Below are 12,077 nucleotides of genomic sequence, written 5' to 3'. Positions count from 1 at the left end.
TCTTCTAGGTAACCATGCTTGAGGAGGGATGTTAGACAAGAGAACTTCTAGAAGTCCCTTCCAAACCTGAGTGATTCTGTAACAGACGTTTCATAAATTCCAAGACCTACAAGAATGTTGACTAGATAAGTCAGAACACATGGTGGTGACCAACAACACTGCAGAGAATGTGCTTATCCTAGCTAGCAGCTGAGAGTAACGAAGGACATGGTACATGCACAGGTCCTACAACTGGCCAGTGGTGCATAAGTCCTTGCTCTGCTGATAGCATAGAAGGAGAACGTCTTTGGTAGTGGGACTTAATATAAAAAGCTTGCAAAAAACGAAGGCTGGTACAGCTCTAACAAATGCACTGTTAGTCACACCGTGCAAAATGGCTACTATACCCAATGTGGAATTCATTGGGCCACACTGGTTTCCTTTCAGGCTAGTATGAACACAGACAAGGAAGAGATGGAGCATGTGGGGGGGAGGGATGGATTATGATATGTGGACCAAGGAACACAGCAATTTCCAGAAATCTGAAGTAATCTTTACTCTTCTAAGTGATTTCTATTGAAGAGTCTGCAAATTAAATATTTATAGGAAAATGGGTCCCTTCAGAAGAAAGGTTGAGGCCTCGGATACAGGTTTTTTCTTTCTTTTTACCCTATTGTAGCTGTCTGCAGTATAGCCATTGCTAACACAGCTAAGTACGATTTTCCACACAGCAATGCCAATCTGCAAAACTTTTAAGGATGTATCAGAGCATCATTGTTAATGACTATTTTAAATATACATACGTTCCCTACTAACAGTGAGACATTATTTCTGGACCATTAAGCTTGGGGCCTCAGTCTATACTTACAGGCTTCTTAAAGAATAGATGCCTAAATGTTTTAGCTTATGAGATCTATGAACATAAATGAACCAGAACAAAAATTTTTGTTCAGTTACATAACCTAACTCCTGATGAGCTACCCCGACCTGGAATTATCATTCCTAAAACAAAGAGGAAGCAGCAATAAACTTAAATTCTGCCCATAAATGTAGATAAAGATTGCAGTATTGATAAAAATACAATGTCTTTTAAAAACTATGTTTAAATAAGAAAAGAATTGAAGGAACTCTGAAGTACTCACTTTTTTTAAGGCATCAGTACTTCTCTTTGAAATTAACAGTTTGAGAATCCATTCATTGCAAACTAAATTTTAGTATATTCCTCATGAAGAGCTACTTTGTTACAATTGGCATCAGAAATCATAAGGTCTAATTAATCTACCAGTCAAAAAGTGGTAGCTTTCAAGAGTAGACTGAATAGTCTTCTCTTAAAGGGAGGCAATACTTTCACCAGATCTCCTGCCCTGGAATATATATATATTAAAACAATACAACAGAATATGTAAGAATTTGACTACTATTAATAGTCGCAAACAAAGCTACGTACTTAATATTGTTCACATATTGGCAACCATACACTTTCCTTCAACATATAGCATCTACAACCACACAATTTGGTATGTTGGGTGAAGCATGCTGAAATTTTAATACTCAGAAATTTTAATGTCTCCTACCACCCCCCAGTTATAGGAAATCTGTGTTTCAAAATCCTCTACTAAAAACATCAATTCTACAAGTTCTATTTACCCATCTATCACTTAAAACCCCGTAACAGTAGGAGTCATTTATATGTTAAATGTGCCCCCAGCCAACCAGTAGAAGGAATTCTGGACAAACTATGTTTTCTTCAAAAAGAAACCTTCATAAACCAAGTCTTTCTTTAAAATAATGTCACCCTCTTAGTTCTAACAGAACCTAGGCAGCCAAGAACTCTCTAGGTTAAAATACATCTTTGCTCAAAAGCTAGCAATCTAAACAGCCAAAATAGCTATGGGGACAATAAAAGAAAGGGTGGTGACAGTATTTACAGCCGACTATGAAAACAAAAGGCATCAAATGAATTTTGAAAGCTACACAGTCAAACTCTGGGAAGTCTGAGATTTTTAACTGGGTAGACATTAGCTTTCTATTTTAATTGTGATGTGCTACATATGTATGGGATGGCTGATCAGGTAAGGAAAAGAGGGGGAACAAAGAAGAAATGACCACACATTTCAAAAATGCAGTGGAGATGCTGATGCAACTTCAGCAGTAGTAACCAGAGACAGAAGGAAATAGCTAGAAAATAGCCTGCAAAACTAAATCACTTCCAGATTTACCACCAGAGCAACTTGACATTCAGCATGTAGTTTCCCTGTTTATATCAGATGTGCATGCATATTACAGGACAGAGCAAGGAACATCCCTAAATACATTACAACTCCATCTGAACACAAAACAAATTCAGAAACACAGTGATTCTGGGTTCACTCTGACAGAATTCACTGCCAGAAATACATTCAACATTTTTTCCAATCCACACTACTTGCACAAGACACTACTTTGGTATGTCAATACCAGAATGTTATTAACAATACCTTTAAGATTAACAACTCTTCCTTAGAAAAGTACATTTATCTCCATTTTCCTTTATTTTGTGAAACATGACACAATTAGAAGTTAGTTACTGCTGAAGAATACTTCATAATTGCTAGTTAGACTAACAATTGCACCATTATGGAGTATGCGTATTTAACTTCTTCAGGGTAGACTGTGTTATTAATAAGTCTGTAAAAAAGACTAGATAATTAAAAAACATATAGTAAAAACGCAACAAATAAGAGTAAGAGAGACATGAGCTTACCCTCTATTAGGAAATAAAACTGCATCTGAAACTACACTACCTTTCAAAAGCTTACCTTCTTTTTGTCCCTCATAGAGCCCTTCCCTCGGACCATTATCTTGCATCCTGTTTCTGCCTCAAGCTGTTTAGCTGTTAGTCCTCTGGGCCCCAGGATTCTTCCAACAAAGTTAAACTGGGGGGAAAAAAAAAAAATAAATAAAAATTATTATTTCTATAAAAGCAAGTAAACAAGATTATTTTAAAATTTAACAAGATGTATTTCTGTCTCTAAAATACCATCAGTGTTTATCAGTTTAGAACACTACACTAAATACCTGAGGTTAAAGAATGAGGTAAGTACTATTTTCATACATTAGATAACTAAGTGACCCCTACTTTGTGGGATACAGGTTTCAGGTGAAAATAGATTTTTTGAAGGTTAACATCCATTAGTCTAGGGCAGTGGTAGTACTAATTTCCTCCTAATTAAGTAATCGTATCAGCTTACAGAAATCACAAAACACCTTCCCTCACCACTAACATGACTAGACATGCTCATTACTAGGCAAACAATGTGCATCCCATCACAGAAGCACACATGTTCTGGTTGCATGACCAGACATACACAAGTCCCACCACAAGGAAGTTGTGTGCAAGTCCAGTCCCATAATGGCACCAGGCCTTCAGGAAAGACACCTATGCCCACTGTTCGTTTGTTCCTCGCCTACACCTAAGGAGCATACAGAAAACTTCTTTTTCACCCTTCCACACTGTTCCAGAGCGCTCGATCTGGACAGCACACTCCTGGCTGGCCACCCACATCTACAGAAACTCTTCTTTATCTACCTGTGCCATAGCATTACCTTTAGAAAAAGACCTGAGACTGGCCTGTTATGTATTCACATTCCTGGAAAACACTGTGTGTGTGTGTATATATGTGTATATATAGACACATGACAAAAGCACATGTCATTTTTGTAAGTCATATACTTTACTCAGTTGTGCATTCACATAGAGCAAGTATTTCTTGTTTAATTGGCTAACCTCAGTATCAGCAGACAACCCCCTACCTAAGCTTAACACAGTAATACTGCCATTTACCCATACATAACAGTATTTCTTAGTTATTTTCCAGGTTTTTTACCTTTCATTATTTTCAATCACACATTCTGGAAATTATGACATAAATAAAAAATAAAAGCACTAAATGTAGGTAGCATTAAGAACATATAGCAGTACTCTGTGACAACTACGGTGCAAAGATGAAGTACCAGGCTCAAAGGATACATACACCTAGAAATTTCAGAGTGAAGATTAAATTCAAAGAAGCTATTAAGAGAATAGAAACTCTGCAGTAAAGACAGAAATCTTGATATTTTAGATCTTGGTAAACAAAGCTATTCAATGGAATTATGAAGAAGTTGTTGGCTTTCATTTCCTCGGCTAATTAAAACTGGTTTTGAGTACTACAAAGCACTATATATGAAATCCTTGTAGAACTGAAAAGACCAGAAATGATTTAGGAATGAGCAGAAATTATGAACACAAGCAAATTAAAAGTTCTTCAACAAAAATAATCATGTTTCACAATGGCTAAACTGTTCATAGGGAAGATACACTCCCAAAATTACTTAGCATTCCAAGCTCAAAAAACCAGAGACATACTATGAAGTCTGAACCAATTGTCGAGGTAAAAAAATAAAGATTGAAGGTACTTGTGAATGGATATATGAACTGTGAATCATAGGAAATTAAGGAGGACTAAGATGGGATAAAACAATGAACTAGCCACAAGTGATGAAGTTCAGCCTTGAAATATTATCCAAACCCTGCATTTGTTACACATTTCATGTTTAATACCAAAATCGCGCTACTATCATAACATAAACATAAAGCATCTTACTGTCTTTCTCCACAGCCACACCTTATTGCACACTAAATCTTTAGCTAAATAACCCATTCCACTGCTAAGGCTAAAATAATATCGTAAACCTGACCATAAACCACTCTTTTAACCAACACACAAGGTGACTATCACTACATTCTCTATCTCCCAAGAAAAACAGCATCCTCTAATGTTTTATTAACTTGGATCATGATTAAAAGAATAATCAAATTCTAAGATAAGATGATTTGGATAAAAAAATTAAATAGAACAATTTATAATACCAAGAAAAAAGACAGGAATTCTTATTACTCTCAAGCCTGCAACTTTATTCATGTTGTCTGAACATTATTTAGAATTGTGGCTTCTGGGTAAGAAATTGCTGACCTAAACTGCAAAAATAGAAACTGTTAAGCCAGTTTCTTTCCCTGCTACTCCCAGAATATTCTCCTTACAAAGAGCCTTCATAAATTTTTCGAAGGTAGATCAACCCCCTGTCTTCCAAAACCGCATGCTTTAGCCTTTGAACCTTTTTGGACAGGTATTCTTTCTAAAACTCTGACTGCTCTTGTTACCTCTCACAGGCCCTCCAATTTGTTCATTTCTTAAAGCAGGATGTCTGGACAAGGCAGTACTTCAAAAGAGACCTTGACAAGGTTAAGTTACTGAGAACAATTACATCTTAAAAACCACACTCTGATCAGCACATCCCAGCTTCTTCTTTCCCTCCCAAAATAATTCAGCTCTTATGTTTGGATCAGTTTGGATCAACTGATCCCAGATACTCTTCTCTATTACCTCTGCACTGCCAGTTTTCCCCAGTTTTGAATTCATATTTAACTTTTATGCCTCTCTACAACAACACATTGCTCTGCATTTGTGCAATGAATTCCACATTGTTGCACAAAATTAAACACTCTTAACAGACAGTAAATATTGGGAGACTGTATACAATGATCTTTGTTGTCAAAGGTAACAGAAACAAATGTATTAGGGAAAAGGTTCCTCTAAATCCTAATTTTTGCACCTATTCTGCAACATTAATGATTACTCTGCAGCAACTGACGCTCCCAAGTCCTGACAAAATTTCTACCTGGTGTTCTACCTCACAAGTCCACTGCATCAGAAATTCCCTAATAAAAGCAGCTTGGATTCCCTATGCATAGAACAACTATTTCCCAAGCAGACAAGGTGCTCTTACAGTCCTTCTATACCTCACCAGCCCCTACACCCCAAACGTAGTAAAGGAAAACAGGAACAAACTATGCTAAAGACTTAAAGCTGCTGATTAACAAGAGGTTGCAAAAAAGTGTGTATGGGAAATGCAGTGTTTAAGAAACTTTCCATGCAAGTTAAAACCTGAGAACTTAAGGGAGTCCAGTACTACTAAACTGCATACTATTATTGTGTCCTTTGTATTCTGTGTTTTCCTTTGAAACCTGAAAGTAAAATATGGCAAGATCTAATTTATCTGATGCAAAAAAAAACCCCAAAAAAACCAAAACCACAACCCTCTTTCCTTGATTACTGGAGAAGAATTTGAAAAAATTTGATGTGATTAAAACATCCAAATCTAGCAAAAAAAGAGCATAAGCACATGCATCTGGTTAAACAATTATTCTTCTTAATCAAAAACTAATTTATTCTACCATTTTATTAGCAAATGTTCCAGTGATTTACTATACACCAAATTTGCAGAGCTAGTTACTTATCACTGGAAAAAAGCCAAAACAAGCTATTCTTGAAGTCTATTTCAACTTAAGAAAATCAAGAAAAGTCATAGAAAGCTTTTATGTTGCTCAGATACAATGCATATTTGAGTACAAATGTTTTGCACACGGCCTAAACATTTTAATGAAAATCTCAGGCAAACCTCCATAGTTCCTCATTATAACAAAACCAAAAGATACTCTATGCTTCCCATTGACTTCTTCAACTAATAATATTTTAAGACATACTAATAAATATTTAAATTCAGCAGAAGTTCTAATCACAAAAAAGAGAGCCTTTTACAATGATCCACAAACTTTGCAATGTGTCTCATTTCTAGTAATCTCGCATTTGGTCTCAGCTTCTGATCTCCACCTTGGAAAAATCACGTAAATTCTGTGAATTCCTTTAAAATTCTATGAATTTTACTAACTACTACGAATGAGGACTTGTAACTATAGATGTCCACACCTGATGTTATTTAATTCTTAACTGCTCACAGAATCAGCTTCAGTATAGTTATGCCATACATGAAAACATATTCTCCATTTTGAGACTACCTTTACATACCATGACTTCCCCCCTTTTTAACCGTAACAGAACACAAAAACTTCAGGCTTCTCCAGCAGTTAGAAAGCAGCCTAGCCCTTCCTTTATTCAGACTTTTTCCAATTATAGTATTTTATTTTACAGCTAAGTGTTAGTCATAACTCTGCCAGCTGTAAGTGCATTTTCATGAAGACAGAAAACAGTAGTTTACATTCACCCTCCCATATGTGAATTAGCTTTTAGATTGTATACTAATAGATCAAACAAAAGCATCCCAAAAATGTGGTTGAAAATGTCCTGGTGTTTTGTTTTTGAAAACATTTCCTGCTCATATCATTTTTGTATGCTTTTCTTCACCAAATAAAAGGCAGCTGAAGATGAAGATTCTGCATGGTTAAGTGGTTAAAATGTCAAGGTTAGGAAGCAGCTGAAAACTGGATGTTACAATGGAGAACATCTGGTAATTTTATCTTGAACAGCAATGCTAACAGTCAGTTTAGCCATTTTGGAGGGAACCTTCTATGTCTTCAAATCATAATAGTCCTATTCCAAGACTATTTGTGAAGATAACTTAATCTGACGGAGTTACAGGCTAACGTGCTAACTGTGGAAATGAAGCCATGAAGAAACACAACAAAACTGCAGCATTTATATACAAAATTAAGTTAGAAATACCAGTGTATAAGATACAAAATAGCACTATGTTGACAAAACATGTCATAAACACTCAGAAGACAAGGCTGTGAACCCAACAAAAGCTTTCACTAGCCCACCAAAATTAGCAAATTTGGGGTTGAGAGGGGGTTTTTTTCATTGTTTTCTTTTTAAAGGAGCATTGATTTATGATACTAGTATTGCAGTTATTTAAAAAAAAAAAAAAAAAGTATTTCTGCATTTATTAGAAATAGTTTGAATTGCTTAAAGCTGAGTTTTAGGTAATCATAAAAACACCAGATAAACAGCCAATTAGATCTTTGAAAGCCTGTAACCTGGAACAAGAATAAAGCCACTTGAGGTACTGGAAAACAAAATAGAGCATGTTAAACCTTAAAAAGGCAATTACTATATACCTTCAGTTAGGTAGTTTATTTGATAAACAAAACTTATTACTCATAGGTAGTACATAGACATACTTTAAAGAGAATAATGTACATTACATTACAATGATCTACACCTAATTTTTTTTTTCCTTTACTCAAAATAATCACAAATAAATTTGCCACCAACAGGAAGATAACAGGAGGAACTGATTAAAGACACGGCCTTTCATTCCACATTTACAGCCTCCACCCTACATTTTTTAGTCTGAATATATTTTTTTTAAATACTTACAACTATTGCCACTATCTCATCCAGTACAGAAGACGATACCACTAGATTTTTGATAGGTGGTGATTAAGGAAATAGAAAGTATCTTTTCCACTAATAGAAAACCTCAGATATATTTCATGCCTTATTAAGTATTTCCAGTGATTCAACACCAGTCATCACAACAAACAGCTATACAGGTTTTGTTGAAGAGCAGTAGTAAGAACCACTACCAAATAAAAACAACTGCATCATATACACAGGTTACTCAGTGACCACACCACAGATTAACTGAAAACAGAGAATGGAAAGTTTACGTATACAGCCACTTGTACAAACATAAGAAATCAAGTTGGAAAGGTGTAATGTTTCAGGAACAAAATGATTTTGAAATTACAAGATCTTTCACTAACTGCATTAGCATATATTTTGAGGATTAAATATACTCCAGTGGAATTCTGCAAGGGTTTTGCATAGGTAAGAAAAACAGACTTATCTGATGAGATTTTACAGGGAGAGGAGGCTGACAAAGCAGATGGTATTATTGTTGTCAATACAGTGAACACGGACAAAAGTAACCACATAGAGAAGTTAATTTTTACATACAAACTAACATTAGGTAGTTGGTAAGACTGCTAGTGACAACAGTGAAGTCGTCTCCTGAAGTCTCTTCCAAAAACACATACTGATAATGAGAGGCTGCAGACAACAATGCATGGGAAACATTCCCTCCACCCCTTAATGCAGCATGGTTTCTATGCAAAATAACCCAGTAAATGCTGAAGTATGTATGTAGCGACTAACAGCATGACGCGTATAATCTGCTTATGTCAAATATATCCACTTATATTTGCTGGGTGTATCTGACATACGCCATTCTAATAATATAATCAAAGCTAAATGAGACCTTATGAAGCACTTAAGTGATGAAGTTTAGTAGTAAATTAGAAATGCTGTGCTTTAAGAAACACACAAATCATCACGAAATAGTCTCTTCACCACTTAAAACACAAAACCAAAACCAGAGGTAATGAAAAACAAAATACAGAATACCAACCCTCAGAATGTTAGGATCTGTCATATCTGCAATTAGGTACTTCTCTGCTGGATAAACAAAACCAAAACCTCTAGTACACCATTTGAAATACTTTCAAGATTACTTCAGCTGTGAGAAGTTTAACCCCTGGCATTTAATAAAACTGTCGTTACCGCTGAAAATATTTGAAGTAGATCGAATTCTCTGAAATTTCAGTTGTCATAAAGAAAACAGCAAAATCTCTATCACTGGTGAAAAAATGAGATAATAAAATATTTTTCTTCTTAGTTTAGTAAATGGCCAAACATAATTTTCAGTGCACATGTAATTCACTAAGACTGGTTCCATTTTTATTTAGTACACTGCATACTTTTTCAGCACAGGTTATGGGGATTTTTTTCTTTCGTTCCCAATTCAGTTATGGTAATCATGTTTCAACATCAAACCCAGAGAGTAACTCATCTTGTTACAGGCAAGGGCTGACAATTATTATGGTAAAAACAGGCTTAGTCTGGTTCCGAAACTTCTGTAAGTAACATATTAATGCAAAAATAAAAGGTACAAATACAATTGTAATATATTGCTAAAACATTTAGTATACTTGCAGCAGGAGAACCATGTTAATGCTCTGGTTTAAAGACTATATTATATAAAAATATCAGCATCCAGTAGAATATGAAAATGACACATTAGAACAGAGATTTTGAGTATTACACATCTCAATGAACATGTTGCAATGAAAAACTCCCCTAGTAACAGAGTGAATGAGTTCTCTCCATACAAATACCTACATCTATTGCTCTTCCACAGCTCGACATTTAACTTGGGTATTACATAATGCAGTTATTAGTGTAGCTGTAATCTTGGTAACATTTTAAATTACTTTAAATTGAGGGGGGAGGGGGTAATTTAATATTTTAAGCACAACTTCTTAAGTCGATTGCAACAGTACAGATTCTGTGAGATCTCCGGAATGCAGAAAGATCTCCAGAAAGTTTTTCAAGCTCACTAGCAAGCACTATTTGGGGCAGAGGAGAACACCTTAATTCTCAGTTTCAAGTACTGGGGTATTTATGTTGCATGGCATGCATGAGTCAGTTCTCCCTCGTGCTGTTAACCTCCAACTCACCTCATCTAGAAAGCCAGTAAAACAGCATCAGTACAATTCAGACGCTGAATAGTTAACATTATGTTCAGAATTAAAATATCTTGAATGAACATGCAGTAAGACAATCGGCTAAGCAAACCTGAGCATTATATTTAGCATTTGTTGGACAGTTAATAGACAAACCATGCCTATACAGAGACTGCACACAACCTTTTAATAAGAAATGCTGACACAGATTTATCTGTTTTCCAATAAAGTTTTAACAGTAAGAAGGTAAAGAATCTGTGACGAACAGTAACACCTTGTTCTCCCTGTGCGATTAAGAATTGCAACCCTCCCTTTTGGACATCAGCAATACATGCTTTTGTGATTTCAAGGATGGAATACCACATTAAACAGTACGGTCTACCTTAAGAACTGCTCATTTATTACTGTTTCTTACTAGTGAAGTTCTCTGAGTAACATGAAACAGGTGGTACAATAAATAAGAACTTTTAGGAATTTTTAATACTAAAAACCTTTTGTATTTAGATTTTTCTTTTTCACTTAAAAAACCCCCCTAGATTCTTTTAAAATGGCTTCAAACTATGTTCTCGAATATGTCAAAATAATCAGCATATCATGAAGTTTCAGACAGAAAACCGAGGTTGTTTTAATTGGGTGATAGATTTTAATAAATATATTGCTTGCTTCAATAAAAACTAAATTGTTTTTATGAAGCAGCACTGTACAGTTTTAAACCCAAGACAGCACAGCCATATTAAAGAACATAACCATCTTAAAAACATCAATGTATTCCATTCAAAGACACCACAATTCTGCAAAACTAGTTTTATTGCTAGACTTGACTTGCCAATTACCAGATTATTTATATTTGTTTCTGACTGAGCAGTGTATCAGCCACTGGTGATCATTCAAAAAGCACAGAATCTTTTTCTGATCACTGCAGCTGTAATCTAGAGACACCAGATTATCCATGTGATGTCAATAAAATATAGCTTTTACTCAGCAGACTGAATCCTAACGCTTAAAATGCTCCTTTAAAAAAAAGACAAAAAAATAAAAATGCATTTAAAAGTATAGCTGGGATTTAGAATGAATTACTAAATCCTTTAAATCCACATTATTCACCTCTAATAACCTCTGTGCTGAAGGCTTTGAGAGCTTGTTTAACTGACAAACAGCTTTACAAACCCCATGTAAATACAATGGATCAGATCTATAAAAAAGGATGGGGGGAAAAAAAAAAATAGGGAAGGAAAAAAAAACCCCACACCAGAAGCCACCTTTCCAGGTCATTTTAATAAAGGTAATAGAGCTTTCTTTAGCAAAGAACAAAGAAATCCCAGAGCACAGATTTTTTATTTTTTTTTTTTTTTTAGTAATTAACACTCTGAAGTAGACAGCCTTTTTTTCTCTGAATTCTTAACTTGCATTTTATAAGAGAACCTGAGTAAATTATCAAGTATTCAGACTAAATACTTCGAGTTTCAATCAGATGGGAATTTTTTTTAACACAATGTTATCGCTATATCTAGAAATTTATCTAAATAACATTTAATTTTTAGCACAGAAATTCTAATACACATGGCAGAATGTCAGCAATAGGTAAACCTAGTTGACTGAATGGATTACAGCTAGGCAGAGAAGCCAACATACACTTTATTTTGCCATCTGTTTGAACTACGTATCTGTCAGAACTTATTATCAAAATGTAGCCATAAGAATTCAGGATGAATTCCTGCACATCCAAAAATCCAAATATTCAAAATATATTTCT

The 12,077-nt window shown here is 35.0% G+C and overlaps 1 protein-coding gene across 18 annotated transcripts in view; it reads right to left on the bottom strand.

Moving 5' to 3' along the window:
- QKI (QKI, KH domain containing RNA binding) overlaps positions 1–12,077 on the bottom strand; it is a 151,418-nt gene that overhangs the window by 85,015 nt on the left and 54,326 nt on the right. For 16 of the 18 annotated variants that reach the window (XR_003993513.1, XR_003993515.1, XR_003993518.1 and 13 more), the window contains exon 3: positions 2,778–2,894. The exons of the other annotated variants lie outside the window; for them this stretch is intronic. Coding sequence is in view for 12 of the 16 variants with exons in the window: in XM_030499726.1 (XP_030355586.1) it covers positions 2,778–2,894 (117 nt within the window). In the remaining 4 variants the exon portion in view is untranslated. The remainder of the gene's footprint in view (positions 1–2,777; positions 2,895–12,077) is intronic. 18 annotated transcript variants of the gene reach the window in all.

The sequence above is a fragment of the Strigops habroptila genome, chromosome 10 (genome assembly GCF_004027225.2).
Source record: "Strigops habroptila isolate Jane chromosome 10, bStrHab1.2.pri, whole genome shotgun sequence".
Classification (NCBI taxonomy): domain Eukaryota; kingdom Metazoa; phylum Chordata; class Aves; order Psittaciformes; family Psittacidae; genus Strigops; species Strigops habroptila.
Note: the sequence above shows the minus strand (reverse complement) of the source record. Positions and strands in the feature narration are given on the sequence as shown.